The sequence below is a fragment of the Myxocyprinus asiaticus genome, chromosome 37 (assembly GCF_019703515.2).
Source record: "Myxocyprinus asiaticus isolate MX2 ecotype Aquarium Trade chromosome 37, UBuf_Myxa_2, whole genome shotgun sequence".
Lineage (NCBI taxonomy): Eukaryota > Metazoa > Chordata > Actinopteri > Cypriniformes > Catostomidae > Myxocyprinus > Myxocyprinus asiaticus.
This window is the reverse complement of record NC_059380.1, coordinates 42,183,236-42,200,894: the sequence shown is the minus strand read 5'-3', so window position 1 is coordinate 42,200,894 and position 17,659 is coordinate 42,183,236. Positions and strand designations below refer to the sequence as shown.

The window sequence follows — 17,659 nt, the reverse complement described above, 5'->3', positions numbered from 1 at the left end:
CAATCCCCTTTATCTAAAAGTGTTTCATTTTTATTCTAATCTGTTCAGCAGCCCCGACTTTATTACCAGTCAGAAGTTTAGACACGACTACTCATTATTTATTATAATTCCACATGTTAGAATCTTATTAAAGTCATCAAAACTATGAAATAACACTAATTATGTAGTGATTAAACAAATGTTAACCCTAGGTGGCGCTATAATAAACTATTTTAAATTAGTTAAACAGGTCGCCCACGCTGCTAACCTGACGAGCATCCCGTCGTGCCACAGGGGAAGGTAAACACACTGGAGCCGATGCAAACATGTCTGATAGGAGATGCCGCTTGTCGGTGAGTCGGCATAATGTGGCCGATCTGACCGAAACTCTCGGAAACAACATGCCAACATCCTGTGTGATCATGTTGGATGGTCTTGGAGCTCGAAAGTGTAGGTTTTTTTTGGAAAACAAAATGGAGTAAAATTTTGGAGACGATTTATGTTTTGTTTTCGCTTGATTCAATCACAGACAATTCTGGCCCATACAGTTGTGAAGATAATAGTGAAAACATAAAAGTTTTAGCCTTGAAATTGATGCATGCAAAATTTTTTGCAAATTGGACCGACAGTCTATGAGGAGTAGGTTTTTCAGAAACCTCACAATGGCAGACAGAAATGAAATCGGAGATATACGTTTTGTTTCACTTGACTCAGGGAACCAAAGGAAATTTTGTCCAATATGGTTTCGAAAATAATAGTGAAAAATAAAAGTTTCGGTCTCTAGATACATGCAAAATGTCATGCGAATCGGACCAAAGATTTTCGAGAAAACGAATCAATTCAGAAATTGATCCTTGTAAGTCTGCAAAAACCATACAACAATTGCCTACAAAACTAATTTCAAACATTTAAGCATAAGCCTGTATATCATAAGATTTTTAAGATCATAAGAAACAAATTCATTCAAATGTGTCCAGACTTTTGACTGGTAGTCTATTTGTTACATGTATGTCAATGGTGTGACAGACTGTCTGCGGTTCCGTTCATATAAACACACATCAATCAAACTCGCTCTCCAAATTTGATTGAGTCATTTCAGTTCTAGAGTGTGATTGTCACTTTTTCATTAGAGAACAATGTGTCAGCGTAGCCGTTATGAACTGAATGTGTATTTTAGAGATGCATCCTGTGAATCTGATGTATCTTCATTGATTGTTCGTAATCGTCCACTAATAGACTGACACATGGAGTTAAACTGATCTAATCATCTAACACTGGTCTAACTGATCCATAACCAACCCATGACAGACAAACTACAGGTCATGTGAGTAGTTCAGTTATTAAACCCCTGACGCTGTACACATAAATAATACACACGCTATAAACAGGTCGCTCTTGTGCAGGTGTCGTCCTCTCCGTCCACACACACGCACGCGCGCACACACACGCACACACAGACTTCTCAAAGTTACTTCAGTTTCATCATCATAAATAATTCACTGATTGCTTTTGCCAGTTTCTCAAGTTTAGTAATGAACATTTTGTCTTCATAGCTTGCCAGGTCAGTAATGAAGACTTGCGCAAAACGTCCAAAAAAGCAAATACACTTAATGAAACAGCCCATGTCATTCAATTGCTCTTTCTTTGGTTGCTGAGGCGTCCATGACATCATTGTGTTTTATATCCAGAGAGGGAGTGTGTGTGTATGTGTCAGTTTTCTGGTTTTACCAGTGTTAAAGTTGTTTACCGAAAAAACAAGACGACAGAAACAGAACTAAAGATAAGAAGAGTTTTGAAGAATAGAAGTGAATGACTGTTGGTGTTGCTGTCACTATCGCAATCCGTTGGTGCACTCGTGTCTGTAAAGCGCACTCTGACGTGACATGTATGTGCGGTCAATCGTTGCTCTCAGAGGTGTGATGAGGTGGAGAAGCAGAGCTTCAGTGTGTATGGGTTTGAACCATCTGAAAAAACAAACACAAGAAAATGGAATCAAATGAATGACCCATCGAGTTTGAGATGGATTCATGAGTCTTTTTGACTGAATATATTTCTCTCCCATCACATTCATTTCAGAGTGCAAACTCACAACTCAGATAAAACATTTATTTTGTCATGTCACTGTATACTCAGTAATGGCACATGAAACACTTTCAGTATTTTAGTAAAGTCTTCTGTCCACATAATCAGAAGAATGGAGATAACATAACAGAAATGCACTTCTTACTAATATTACTAATATTACTTACTAAACATTCATTTTTGATTTCCATAATTACATTGTTACTAGTGAAAATATCCATTCCGGATTTCAACAACTGAATTACAACAAGAAATATTCTCATTTTTTATATCTATAATTTGTTTTTCCCTAGTGGCTAGGGAAGGGCAAAGAAAATCTTTTGATGAATTTTTTAATTTTGATTTAGTAAATTCTAAAAATCCATGGATCGATCTTTTCCTGTATGTGCAACCGTCTACTACAATGAGAGGAAATCACTTGCATCTGCAACCAAATTTCATACTATGTGACTAAAAATGTGTGTGATTCTCCACTGGCTGGTAAATGTTGAGATTTCCCTAAGCAGTGATTGAGAAGTACAGTGATGAAGAAGTTCAGCAGTGATTGAGTAGTATAGTGGTGAAGTTCAGCAGTGATTGAGTAATATAGTGATGAAGAAGTTCAGCAGTGATTGAGTAGTATAGTGATGAAGAAGTTCAGCAGTGATTGAGTAGTATAGTGATGTAGAAGTTCAGCAGTGATTGAGAAGTACAGTGATGAAGAAGTTAAGCAGTGATTGAGTAGTATAATGTTGAAGTTCAGCAGTGATTGAGTAGTATAGTGATGAAGAAGTTCAGCAGTGATTGAGTAGTATAGTGGTGAAGTTCAGCAGTGATTGAGTAATATAGTGATGAAGAAGTTCAGCAGTGATTGAGTAGTATAGTGATGAAGAAGTTCAGCAGTGATTGAGTAGTATAGTGGTGAAGTTCAGCAGTGATTGAGTAATATAGTGATGAAGAAGTTCAGCAGTGATTGAGTAGTATAGTGATGAAGAAGTTCAGCAGTGATTGAGTAGTATAGTGATGAAGAAGTTCAGCAGTGATTGAGTAGTATAGTGGTGAAGTTCAGCAGTGATTGAGTAATATAGCGATGAAGAAGTTCAGCAGTGATTGAGTAGTATAGTGATGAAGAAGTTCAGCAGTGATTGAGTAATATAGCGATGAAGAAGTTCAGCAGTGATTGAGTAGTATAGTGGTGTAGAAGTTCAGCAGTGATTGAGTAATATAGTGATGAAGAAGTTAAGCAGAGATTGAGTAGTATAGTGATGAAGAAGTTAAGCAGAGATTGAGTAGTATAGTGATGAAGAAGATCAGCAGTGATTGAGTAGTATAGTAGTGTAGAAGTTCAGCAGTGATTGAGTAATATAGCGATGAAGAAGTTCAGCAGTGATTGAGTAGTATAGTGATGAAGAAGTTCAGCAGTGATTGAGTAGTATAGTGATGTAGAAGTTCAGCAGTGATTGAGAAGTACAGTGATGAAGAAGTTAAGCAGTGATTGAGTAGTATAATGTTGAAGTTCAGCAGTGATTGAGTAGTATAGTGATGAAGAAGTTCAGCAGTGATTGAGTAGTATAGTGGTGAAGTTCAGCAGTGATTGAGTAATATAGTGATGAAGAAGTTCAGCAGTGATTGAGTAGTATAGTGGTGAAGTTCAGCAGTGATTGAGTAATATAGTGATGAAGAAGTTCAGCAGTGATTGAGTAGTATAGTGATGAAGAAGTTCAGCAGTGATTGAGTAGTATAGTGATGTAGAAGTTCAGCAGTGATTGAGAAGTACAGTGATGAAGAAGTTAAGCAGTGATTGAGTAGTATAATGTTGAAGTTCAGCAGTGATTGAGTAGTATAGTGATGAAGAAGTTCAGCAGTGATTGAGTAGTATAGTGGTGAAGTTCAGCAATGATTGAGTAATATAGTGATGAAGAAGTTCAGCAGTGATTGAGTAGTATAGTGATGAAGAAGTTCAGCAGTGATTGAGTAGTATAGTGGTGAAGTTCAGCAGTGATTGAGTAATATAGTGATGAAGAAGTTCAGCAGTGATTGAGTAGTATAGTGATGAAGAAGTTCAGCAGTGATTGAGTAGTATAGTGATGAAGAAGTTCAGCAGTGATTGAGTAGTATAGTGGTGAAGTTCAGCAGTGATTGAGTAATATAGCGATGAAGAAGTTCAGCAGTGATTGAGTAGTATAGTGATGAAGAAGTTCAGCAGTGATTGAGTAATATAGCGATGAAGAAGTTCAGCAGTGATTGAGTAGTATAGTGGTGTAGAAGTTCAGCAGTGATTGAGTAATATAGTGATGAAGAAGTTAAGCAGAGATTGAGTAGTATAGTGATGAAGAAGTTAAGCAGAGATTGAGTAGTATAGTGATGAAGAAGATCAGCAGTGATTGAGTAGTATAGTAGTGTAGAAGTTCAGCAGTGATTGAGTAATATAGCGATGAAGAAGTTCAGCAGTGATTGAGTAGTATAGTGATGAAGAAGTTCAGCAGTGATTGAGTAGTATAGTGATGAAGAAGTTCAGCAGTGATTGAGTAGTATAATGTTGAAGTTCAGCAGTGATTGAGTAGTATAGTGATGAAGAAGTTCAGCAGTGATTGTGTAGTATAATGTTGAAGTTCAGCAGTGATTGAGTAGTATAGTGATGAAGAAGTTAAGCAGTGATTGAGTAGTATAATGTTGAAGTTCAGCAGTGATTGAGTAGTATAGTGATGAAGTTCAGCAGTGATTGAGCAGAATATTGATGAAGTTCAGCAGTGATTGAGTAGTACAGTGAAGAAGAAGTTCAGCAGAGATTGAGTAGTATAGTGATGAAGTTCAGCAGAGATTGAGTAGTATATTGATGAAGTTCAGCAGTGATTGAGTAGTATAGTGATGAAGAAGTTCAGCAGTGATTGAGTAGTATAGTGATGAAGTTCAGCAGTGATTGAGTAGTATAGTGATGATGAAGTTCAGCAGTGACTGAGTAGTATAGTGGTTAAGAAGTTCAGCAGTGATTGAGTAGTATAGTGATGAAGTTCAGAAGAGATTGAGTAGTATAGTGATGAAGTTTAGCAGTGATTGAGTAGTATAGTGATGTAGAAGTTCAGCAGTGATTGTGTAGTATAGTGATGAAGAAGTTCAGCAGAGATTGAGTAGTATAGTAATGAAATTCAGCAGAGATTGAGTAGTATAGTGAAGTTCAGCAGTGATTGAGTAGTATAGTGATGAAGAAGTTAAGCAGAGATTGAGTAGTATAGTGATGAAGAAGTTAAGCAGAGATTGAGTAGTATAGTGATGAAGAAGATCAGCAGTGATTGAGTAGTATAGTAGTGTAGAAGTTCAGCAGTGATTGAGTAATATAGCGATGAAGAAGTTCAGCAGTGATTGAGTAGTATAGTGATGAAGAAGTTCAGCAGTGATTGAGTAGTATAGTGATGTAGAAGTTCAGCAGTGATTGAGAAGTACAGTGATGAAGAAGTTAAGCAGTGATTGAGTAGTATAATGTTGAAGTTCAGCAGTGATTGAGTAGTATAGTGATGAAGAAGTTCAGCAGTGATTGAGTAGTATAGTGGTGAAGTTCAGCAGTGATTGAGTAATATAGTGATGAAGAAGTTCAGCAGTGATTGAGTAGTATAGTGATGAAGAAGTTCAGCAGTGATTGAGTAGTATAGTGGTGTAGAAGTTCAGCAGTGATTGAGTAATATAGTGATGAAGAAGTTCAGCAGTGATTGAGTAGTATAGTGATGAAGAAGTTCAGCAGTGATTGAGTAGTATAGTGATGAAGAAGTTCAGCAGTGATTGAGTAGTATAGTGGTGAAGTTCAGCAGTGATTGAGTAATATAGCGATGAAGAAGTTCAGCAGTGATTGAGTAGTATAGTGATGAAGAAGTTCAGCAGTGATTGAGTAATATAGCGATGAAGAAGTTCAGCAGTGATTGAGTAGTATAGTGGTGTAGAAGTTCAGCAGTGATTGAGTAATATAGTGATGAAGAAGTTAAGCAGAGATTGAGTAGTATAGTGATGAAGAAGTTAAGCAGAGATTGAGTAGTATAGTGATGAAGAAGATCAGCAGTGATTGAGTAGTATAGTAGTGTAGAAGTTCAGCAGTGATTGAGTAATATAGCGATGAAGAAGTTCAGCAGTGATTGAGTAGTATAGTGATGAAGAAGTTCAGCAGTGATTGAGTAGTATAGTGATGAAGAAGTTCAGCAGTGATTGAGAAGTACAGTGATGAAGAAGTTAAGCAGTGATTGAGTAGTATAATGTTGAAGTTCAGCAGTGATTGAGTAGTATAGTGATGAAGAAGTTCAGCAGTGATTGAGTAGTATAGTGGTGAAGTTCAGCAGTGATTGAGTAGTATAGTGATGAAGAAGTTCAGCAGTGATTGTGTAGTATAATGTTGAAGTTCAGCAGTGATTGAGTAGTATAGTGATGAAGAAGTTAGGCAGTGATTGAGTAGTATAATGTTGAAGTTCAGCAGTGATTGAGTAGTATAGTGATGAAGTTCAGCAGTGATTGAGCAGAATATTGATGAAGTTCAGCAGTGATTGAGTAGTACAGTGAAGAAGAAGTTCAGCAGAGATTGAGTAGTATAGTGATGAAGTTCAGCAGAGATTGAGTAGTATATTGATGAAGTTCAGCAGTGATTGAGTAGTATAGTGATGAAGAAGTTCAGCAGTGATTGAGTAGTATAGTGATGAAGTTCAGCAGTGATTGAGTAGTATAGTGATGATGAAGTTCAGCAGTGACTGAGTAGTATAGTGGTTAAGAAGTTCAGCAGTGATTGAGTAGTATAGTGATGAAGTTCAGAAGAGATTGAGTAGTATAGTGATGAAGTTTAGCAGTGATTGAGTAGTATAATGTTGAAGTTCAGCAGTGATTGTGTAGTATAGTGATGAAGAAGTTCAGCAGAGATTGAGTAGTATAGTGATGAAATTCAGCAGAGATTGAGTAGTATAGTGAAGTTCAGCAGTGATTGAGTAGTATAGTGATGTAGAAGTTCAGCAGTGATTGAGTAGTATAGTGATGTAGAAGTTCAGCAGTGATTGAGTAGTATCGTGGTGTAGAAGTTCAGCAGTGATTGAGTAGTATAGAGATGAAGAAGTTCAGCAGTTATTGAGTAGTATCGTGGTGTAGAAGTTCAGCAGTGATTGAGTAGTATAGTGGTGTAGAAGTTCAGCAGTGATTGAGAAGTATAGTGATGAAGAAGTTCAGCAGTGATTGAGTAGTATAATGTTGAAGTTCAGCAGTGATTGAGTAGTATAGTGATGAAGAAGTTCAGCAGTGATTGAGTAGTATAGTGGTGAAGTTCAGCAGTGATTGAGTAATATAGCGATGAAGAAGTTCAGCAGTGATTGAGTAGTATAGTGATGAAGAAGTTCAGCAGTGATTGAGTAATATAGTGATGAAGAAGTTCAGCAGTGATTGAGTAGTATAGTGGTGTAGAAGTTCAGCAGTGATTGAGTAGTATAGTGATGAAGAAGTTCAGCAGAGATTGAGTAGTATAGTGATGAAGAAGTTAAGCAGAGATTGAGTAGTATAGTGATGAAGAAGATCAGCAGTGATTGAGTAGTATAGTAGTGTAGAAGTTCAGCAGTGATTGAGTAATATAGCGATGAAGAAGTTCAGCAGTGATTGAGTAGTATAGTGATGAAGAAGTTCAGCAGTGATTGAGTAGTATAGTGATGAAGAAGTTCAGCAGTGATTGAGTAGTATAATGTTGAAGTTCAGCAGTGATTGAGTAGTATAGTGATGAAGAAATTAAGCAGTGATTGAGTAGTATAATGTTGAAGTTCAGCAGTGATTGAGTAATATAGCGATGAAGAAGTTCAGCAGTGATTGAGTAGTATAGTGATGAAGAAGTTCAGCAGTGATTGAGTAGTATAGTGATGAAGAAGTTCAGCAGTGATTGAGTAGTATAATGTTGAAGTTCAGCAGTGATTGAGTAGTATAGTGATGAAGAAATTAAGCAGTGATTGAGTAGTATAATGTTGAAGTTCAGCAGTGATTGAGTAGTATAGTGATGAAGAAGTTCAGCAGTGATTGTGTAGTATAATGTTGAAGTTCAGCAGTGATTGAGTAGTATAGTGATGAAGAAGTTAAGCAGTGATTGAGTAGTATAATGTTGAAGTTCAGCAGTGATTGAGTAGTATAGTGATGAAGTTCAGCAGTGATTGAGTAGAATATTGATGAAGTTCAGCAGTGATTGAGTAGTACAGTGAAGAAGAAGTTCAGCAGAGATTGAGTAGTATAGTGATGAAGTTCAGCAGAGATTGAGTAGTATATTGATGAAGTTCAGCAGTGATTGAGTAGTATAGTGATGAAGAAGTTCAGCAGTGATTGAGTAGTATAGTGATGAAGTTCAGCAGTGATTGAGTAGTATAGTGATGATGAAGTTCAGCAGTGACTGAGTAGTATAGTGGTTAAGAAGTTCAGCAGTGATTGAGTAGTATAGTGATGAAGTTCAGAAGAGATTGAGTAGTATAGTGATGAAGTTTAGCAGTGATTGAGTAGTATAGTGATGTAGAAGTTCAGCAGTGATTGTGTAGTATAGTGATGAAGAAGTTCAGCAGAGATTGAGTAGTATAGTAATGAAATTCAGCAGAGATTGAGTAGTATAGTGAAGTTCAGCAGTGATTGAGTAGTATAGTGATGTAGAAGTTCAGCAGTGATTGAGTAGTATAGTGATGTAGAAGTTCAGCAGTGATTGAGTAGTATCGTGGTGTAGAAGTTCAGCAGTGATTGAGTAGTATAGAGATGAAGAAGTTCAGCAGTTATTGAGTAGTATCGTGGTGTAGAAGTTCAGCAGTGATTGAGTAGTATAGTGATGTAGAAGTTCAGCAGTGATTGTGTAGTATAGTGATGAAGTTCAGCAGTGATTGAATAGTATAGTGATGAAATTCAGCAGAGATTTAGTAGTATAGTGAAGTTCAGCAGTGATTGAGTAGTATAGTGATGAAGAAGTTCAGCAGTTATTGAGTAGTATCGTGGTGTAGAAGTTCAGCAGTGATTGAGTAGTATAGTGATGTAGAAGTTCAGCAGTGATTGAGTAGTATAGTGATGATGAAGTTCAGCAGTGATTGAGTAGTATAGTGATGATGAAGTTCAGCAGTGATTGAGTAGTATAGTGGTTAAGAAGTTCAGCAGTGATTGAGTAATATAGTGATGAAGTTCAGAAGAGATTGAGTAGTATAGTGATGAAGTTTAGCAGTGATTGAGTAGTATAGTGATGTAGAAGTTCAGCAGTGATTGTGTAGTATAGTGATGTAGAAGTTCAGCAGTGATTGTGTAGTATAGTGATGAAGTTCAGCAGTGATTGAATAGTATAGTGATGAAATTCAGCAGAGATTGAGTAGTATAGTGAAGTTCAGCTGTGATTGAGTAGTATAGTGATGTAGATGTTCAGCAGTGATTGAGTAGTATAGTGATGTATAAGTTCAGCAGTGATTGTGTAGTATAGTGATGAAGTTCAGCAGTGATTGTGTAGTATAGTGATGAAGTTCAGCAGTGATTGAGTAGTATAGTGATGACGATGTTCAGCAGTGATTGAGTAGTATAGTGATGTAGAAGTTCAGCAGTGATTGAGTAGTATAGTGATGAAGAAGTTCAGAAGTGATTGAGCAGTATAGTGATGAAGAAGTTCAGCAGTGATTGAGTAGTATACTGATGAAGTTCAGCAGTGATTGAGTAGTATAGTGATGAAGAAGTTCAGCAGTGATTGAGCAGTATAGTGATGAAGTTCAGCAGTGATTGAGTAGTATACTGATGAAGTTCAGCAGTGATTGAGTAGTATAGTGATGAAGAAGTTCAGTAGTGATTGAGTAGTATAGTGATGATGAAGTTCAGTAGTGATTGAGTAGTATAGTGGGGAAGAAGTTAAGCAGTTATTGAGTAGTATCATGGTGTAGAAGTTCAGCAGTGATTGAGTAGTATAGTGATGTAGAAGTTCAGCAGTGATTGAGTAGTATAGTGATGATGAAGTTCAGCAGTGATTGTGTAGTATAGTGATGAAGTTCAGCAGTGATTGAGTAGTATAGTGATGTAGAAGTTCAGCAGTGATTGTGTAGTATAGTGATGTAGAAGTTCAGCAGTGATTGTGTAGTATAGTGATGAAATTCAGCAGAGATTAAGTAGTATAGTGAAGTTCAGCAGTGATAGAGTAGTATAGTGATGTAGATGTTCAGCAGTGTTTGAGTAGTATAGTGATGTATAAGTTCAGCAGTGATTGTGTAGTATAGTGATGAAGTTCAGCAGTGATTGAGTAGTATAGTGATGAAGAAGTTCAGTAGTGATTGAGTAGTATAGTGGGGAAGAAGTTAAGCAGTGATTGAGTAAAATAGTGATAAAGAAGTTAAGCAGTGATTGAGTAGTATAGTGATGAAGTTCAGCAGTGGTTGAGTAGTATAGTGATGAAGAAGTTCAGCAGTGATTGAGTAGTATAATGATGAAGAAGTTAAGCAGTGATTGAGTAGTATAGTGATGAAGAAGTTCAGCAGTGATTGAGTAATATAGTGACAGAAGTTCAGCAGTGATTAAATAGTATAGTGATGAAGATGTTCAGCAGTGATTGAGTAGTATAGTGATGATGAAGTTCAGCAGTGATTGAGTAGTATAGTGGTGCAGACGTTCAGCAGTGATTGAGTAGTATAGTGGTGTAGATGTTCAGCAGTGATTGAGTAGTATAGTGATGAAGAAGTTCAGTAGTGATTGAGTAGTATAGTGATGAAGTTCAGCAGTGATTGAGTAGTATAGTGATGAAGAAGTTCAGCAGTGATTGAGTAGTATAGTGATGTAGAAGTAATGATTGTGTAGTATAGTGGTGTAGAAGTTCAGCAGTGATTGAGTAGAATAGTGATAAAGTTCAGCAGTGATTGAGTAGTATAGTGGTTAAGAAGTTCAGCAGTGATTGAGTAGTATAGTGATGAAGTTCAGAAGAGATTGAGTAGTATAGTGATGAAGTTTAGCAGTGATTGAGTAGTATAGTGATGTAGAAGTTCAGCAGTGATTGAGTAGTATAGTGATGAAGTTCAGCAGTGGTTGAGTAGTATAGTGATGTAGAAGTTCAGCAGTGATTGAGTAGTATAGTGATGAAGTTCAGAAGAGATTGAGTAGTATAGTGATGAAGTTTAGCAGTGATTGAGTAGTATAGTGATGTAGAAGTTCAGCAGTGATTGAGTAGTATAGTGATGAAATTCAGCAGAGATTGAGTAGTATAGTGAAGTTCAGCAGTGATTGAGTAGTATAGTGATGTAGATGTCCAGCAGTGTTTGAGTAGTATAGTGATGTATAAGTTCAGCAGTGATTGAGTAGTATAGTGATGAAGAAGTTCAGTAGTGATTGAGTAGTATAGTGGGGAAGAAGTTAAGCAGTGATTGAGTAGTATAGTGATGATGAAGTTCAGCAGTGATTGAGTAGTATAGTGATGAAATTCAGCAGAGATTGAGTAGTATAGTGAAGTTCAGCAGTGATTGAGTAGTATAGTGATGTAGATGTCCAGCAGTGTTTGAGTAGTATAGTGATGTATAAGTTCAGCAGTGATTGAGTAGTATAGTGATGAAGAAGTTCAGTAGTGATTGAGTAGTATAGTGGGGAAGAAGTTAAGCAGTGATTGAGTAGTATAGTGATGATGAAGTTCAGCAGTGATTGGGTAGTATAGTGATGAAGTTCAGCAGTGATTGAGTATTATAGTGGTGCAGAAGTTCAGCAGTGATTGAGTAGTATAGTGGTGTAGATGTTCAGCAGTGATTGAGTAGTATAGTGATGAAGAAGTTCAGCAGTGATTGAGTAGTATAGTGATGATGAAGTTCAGCAGTGATTGAGTAGTATAGTGATGAAGAAGTTCAGCAGTGATTGAGTAGTATAGTCGTGTAGAAGTTCAGCAGTGATTGAGTAGTATAGTGATGAAGTTCAGCAGTGATTGAGTAGTATAGTGATGAAGAAGTTCAGCAGTGATTGAGTAGTATAGTGATGTAGTAGTTCAGCAGTGATTGAGTAGTATAGTGAAGAAGTTCAGCAGTGATTGAGTAGTATAGTGAAGAAGTTCAGCAGTGATTGAGTAGTATAGTGAAGAAGTTCAGCAGTGATTGTGTAGTATAGTGAAGAAGTTCAGCAGTGATTGAGTAGTATAGTGATGAAGTGCAGCAGTGATTGAGTAGTATAGTGATGAAGTTCAGCAGGGATTGAGTAGTATAGTGAAGAAGTTCAGCAGTGATTGAGTAGTATAGTGATGAAGTTCAGCAGTGATTAAGTAGTATAGTGATGATGAAGTTCAGCAGTGATTGAGTAGTATAGTGATGATGAAGTTCAGCAGAGATTGAGTAGTATAGTGATGAAGTTCAGCAGTGATTGAGTAGTATAGTGATGAAGAAGTTCAGCAGTGATTGAGTAGTATAGTGAAGAAGTTCAGCAGTGATTGAGTAGTATAGTGATGAAGAAGTTCAGCAGTGATTGAGTAGTATAGTGATGAAGTTCAGCAGTGATTGAGTAGTATAGTGATGTAGAAGTTCAGCAGTGATTGAGTAGTATAGTGATGAAGTTCAGCAGTGATTAAGTAGTATAGTGATTATGAAGTTCAGCAGTGATTGAGTAGTATAGTGATGAAGTTCAGCAGTGATTGAGTAGTATAGTGATGAAGTTCAGCAGTGATTGAGTAGTATAGTGGTGTAGAAGTTCAGCAGTGATTGAGTAGTATAGTGATGAAGTTCAGCAGTGATTAAGTAGTATAGTGATGATGAAGTTCAGCAGAGATTGAGTAGTATAGTGATGAAGTTCAGCAGTGATTGAGTAGTATAGTGAAGAAGTTCAGCAGTGATTGAGTAGTATAGTGATGAAGAAGTTTGGCAGCGAGATCCTTTCACTGCATGTTGAGAGTAAAAGTTTGGTTTGGCTCGTTCTGTGTAATGTGTCCAAAGACGAGATCCACACAATCCATTTGTCATTGAATTATGTCTCTTTTAATATCCTTTCTGTCCTTTACTGTCAGTTGTTGATCAAAAACAACAAACAATAAATATTTAATTTTAATCACGTATAGCACGGATGAGATAAAAGCATTCAAGTCTCTCTCGTTAGTATGTGCTCATTTACAGTCGTGCTTTATAGAACAGCTGGTTTTCTTAAAGAGACAGTACCGGTTTTAGCACATGTTCAATAAATCTATTTAAATACCTATAAATAGTAATAATTTTGTAAAATGTAACAAAATATAATATATGCAATATAATATCATATGTATTGATTAAATTCATTGACTTGTTCATTTTTAAAAAGCTAAAATGCAACCAAAATGATGAAAAACTAATAAAATATAATTAGTAAAATGAATATTTTCATAATGCACCTAGTTAGAAGGTCCCCTTTAAAACTAACAGCATTAGCTGAGAGAGAATTTAATATGCAAGCAAAATGAAATTATAACTGAAACATACCCAACTTAATCGATATCGGATTGAATCGAATTGAGAGTTTGTGAATTGGAATCGAATTGTGAAATCTGTATTAATACCCAGCCCTACTAGAGGCAATGTTCATTTTCAGATATCTGTAATGTGAATATAACTAGGGATGCCCCTGACCAAAGATTTTCCTATTCGACTAGTAGTCATTAATTTAAGCCATTAGTCGACTAGTTGCACATTTATGATATTAATTTAACTACTTAAATACATATATATTTTGGAGGGGCATCAGAAAATGGTTTGAGTTCCAGTGCTGAGAATGTTATCAGTAACATTGCTACTCTTCTACATAACAGAGAAATACTAAACCATAATAATGAGCCTTTAAAATATAAAGCGCACGCACAAAGTGAGCTGCAGTGACACCGGCAAAAGTGGTAATAATCCTGAATGTGTCGGAAAAACCAGCAAGGAGACTGTCTGAACATTTAGTTAATTTATAGAGAGAAATGCACATTAGTACCGACAGACGATGATCTCGGGGATCGACGATGGTCAGAGTGATCAATAGCTGATGCCTTTGACCATGTCAAGACGATATTTGGCTCATTTTCCCATGTATCAAATTATTATTATTATTATTATTATTATTAGGCTATTATTATTATCAAATTAACATTACAAATAATTTTCCCGTAGACACACAGACACGCTCTTGAAGAAACACACTTTATTATATTAAGAGCAGATGACAGAAAAGCCGTCTATACGCATGTATGACGCGCTGATACGGAGGCCTTGTGGAACACACGCATGAAAAAGTTTCTCACTCTTTCTTTGTTTCATAGTATCATCTATGAGTGCTGTAAATGACCTCAGACATCTCATCTCAGGAGGTTTTTTGAGTTCAGTTCACTTTATTTCCACAGAACAGTTCAATGTGAACGCAACTCTGCAGCCTATACGTCTGTGATTAAAACATAAAATAATACAAAAACACCTCCAACCATGATTTATATTTCAGTGATTATTATCATCATTATAATTCATATATTTATAATTGTTTTTATGTCTTCATTTGTGTAAGTAATTTTCCGCCTGCATGTTTAGACGGATACTTGCCTGATGGTAAATGGAAAGGTGTTTATATATATATATATATATATATATATATTATTCTTTATCACTTTATTATTTATTTATTTGCTTTTCGTTTCGTTTGGAGAGCAATTTGAATTTAGAAATGTATTTGATTTAAGTTTTTCGTATTTTAAATTAATTAATTTAATTTTCAATGCAAAATCACTAAAGCAAGAATATTCACCGATTACTCAGCCCGGGGATTTCCGATGTAATTGCATATTGCGATTATATACAGTATATATATCGTGAAGGAGGGAACAAATCACACATTTTAATTGCACTTTTCAAGTTTCATTTTAATTTTTAGTTAAAATAAATAAAAAATCAAGTTCAAAGTTTGAAATCAAGGTGTCTTGCTTTATTGTTTAGGCTTAACCCTAACCCTGCTGAATGAAAATTACCCCATAGTACCGCCTAGCGTCCAACCAGAGCTAATACCGGTGTTCGCCGTTTTTATGTGGAGTTTTTTCTGCGACCAACTGACCAATCAAAACTTGGTCGACTGAGTCTCTTCCCATCGACTAACGTTTGGTCAACTATCAGGGGGCAGCCCTAAATATAACTAGTAAGAAATTATTTTAAGATTTCTTTAAAAAATCTTCAGTTAATTGATATCTGTAATACTAAATAAAACATGTTGAAATTAGGGCTGTCTATTTAAAGGAATATTCCGGGTTCAATACAAGTTAATCTCAATCAGCAGCATTTGTGTCATAATGTTGATCACCACATAAATTAATGTCGACTCGTCCCTCCTTTTCTTTAATAAAAGCACAAATGTGTGTTCCAGTGAGACACTTACAATGGAAGTCAATGGGGTCAATCTGTAAACATTAAAATACTCACTGTTTCAAAAGTATAGACACAAGACATAAACAATATGTGTGTTAACATGATTTTACTGTCATAAAATCACTTACTAACCACATCTGTGGAAAGATATAGACAATATTACAACTTCATTACCATGATGATGTAATGTCAACAAACACTAAAACGACTGTAAAAATGATTTAAACAACTTTACAACTTTACATGAGTTTAACAGAAGAATTAATGTAAGTGCTTTTATTAAATTATAATCTTCACATTTCTGTCTTTAAACCTCCAAAAATTGACCCCATTGACTTCCATTGTAAGTGTCTCACTGGAACACACATTTGTGCTTTTATTAAAGAAAAGGAGGAACGAGTCGACATTAATTTATGTGTTAATCAACATTATGACACAAATACTGCCGATTGAGATTAACTTGTATTGAACCTTAATGTGCTAAAAAAATTAACACAATTAATCATGCCCCCTGATTTTCCTATTATACGATCAATTCACGCTTCTGAAGCTTCTGATCATCTGTTTTTACGACCCACATCAATAGGTATCAGCACGCCTCATTATGCTGTTTATGACGCTGAATACCAGTGAGACGCTCCAAACGCATCCGTCTGAGACACATGTACGTAGAACGACAATTAAAAATAATTGGAATGCATGAACGCGTACTGTGAGAACTGGACACATCGATGAACTCAATACAAAACAACTGCAGGCTTGTTCAGTCATATGAGAATAAAACACACAATATATTGAGTTCTTAAGACATTTTTTATATTGTCAAATCAATGCTTTATTCATCTGCCACAATAATAACATTTATTTCAAACTGAAGTTCAATCTGTATTATATATTTATTATAGGCCCTACATATTATATTCATAAATAAATGAATTATTATTATTTATATGAATTATCTTTTTTCCGGGGCCTTTCTCAGAACATGATGTATGCGATTAATTGCGATTAATTAATTGGCACATCATGTAATTAATTCCATTAAATATTTTAATCGATTGACAGCCCAAGATAAACTGAAAGTAGCATTTTCATTAGTTGTAATTCAATTACTGATTTCAGGAATGAAAATACTAGTAACGACGTAATTATTGATATATGATTATGAAAAAGTATAGTTTTTAGTAGTAAGGAGTACATAACTGATATGTGTATTTAGAATTTTAACTAGTAAGAAATGAATTAGAGATATCTGTAATCGTGTGTGGAACAGCACTGAAATTCAACTAGTGAAAATGTAGAAACAGATATCAGTTATTATGTTTTTACTAGTTGAAATCCCATTTTTGATAACAAGAATTAACATTTATCCCTGTGCAAACCTAATTTCTGATGGGAAAAACGAGCACTTTCACTCATAGTACTTCCATTGCTGATCTAGTGAAAATTGAATTGTACACGTGCAGCAGATAACTGATATCCTGCACATGATTAAATGTCAGAAGTGCTTGTGATAAACAGTGTGTATAGAAACAGGTGTGTGTTGTGTGTGTGCAGGTGAGGTGTTTTGCTTACTGGGTATTCGGATCTGATAGTGATTGAGAATCGTCAGAACTTCAACAGCGTGAGTTTTACTGTCAAACTCCAGTAATCCAGAGATGGTTTTAGAACTCGCTACAGAAATAAACACAAGACACGTGTGTGATTACGCTACATAAAAACAGTTAAACTGCACATGAAATATCCTCATGACTTACGTTTGGCGTCAAACACTTTGTATTTGATGAATCCCGGGACGTCGTGTTCTGTGCATAGCTGAAACACAAACAGAGTCAGAGTGACACGTCCAGCAGAGGGCACGCATGATCAGTGTCATGAACTCACTGCAGCACTGACTGCGGGAATTCTTAAAGGGACCGTTCACCAAAAACATGAACACATCGGTCATCATTGTGGATGTGTCAGTGTGACTCACTCGCTGCAGGTCGTCTTCAGTGATGCAGGGCGGGACGTTGTAGAAGTGCAGCACGCATGACGGAGGTTGGATAATGTTTTTGGAGGCCTGACCGGCGCTGGTGAAGCGATTGTTTCGCGTCATGGCGAAGTCCTTGTAGCTGCTGGAACCATCCTCCAACTCAAACACCTGACTGGGGATCACGGCGTGCTGCTTCGACACACTGAACACACAGAGAGATTTCTCCTCACATGATGAAATCATTTATACTCAAACCCATATTTCATGTCATTTATGGATGGGATGGAAACAGCTTGCGTCAGTGACCATGTGTCTAATACAAAGAAAACTTCTGTTC

General features: G+C 36.2%; 1 protein-coding gene across 2 annotated transcripts in view; it reads right to left on the bottom strand.

Moving 5' to 3' along the window:
* Nucleotides 1-722: 722 nt before the first annotated feature.
* The window catches only part of LOC127427812 (heterogeneous nuclear ribonucleoprotein L-like), a 63,625-nt gene continuing 46,688 nt past the window's right edge, over nt 723-17,659 (bottom strand). For both annotated transcript variants that reach the window (XM_051675616.1, XM_051675617.1), the window contains 4 exons: nt 17,323-17,524; nt 17,105-17,162; nt 16,923-17,021; nt 723-1,943 (listed from right to left, as the gene is read on the bottom strand). In XM_051675616.1, coding sequence (XP_051531576.1) covers nt 1,888-1,943; nt 16,923-17,021; nt 17,105-17,162; nt 17,323-17,524 — 415 coding nt within the window. In that variant the 3' untranslated portion in view covers nt 723-1,887. The remainder of the gene's footprint in view (nt 1,944-16,922; nt 17,022-17,104; nt 17,163-17,322; nt 17,525-17,659) is intronic.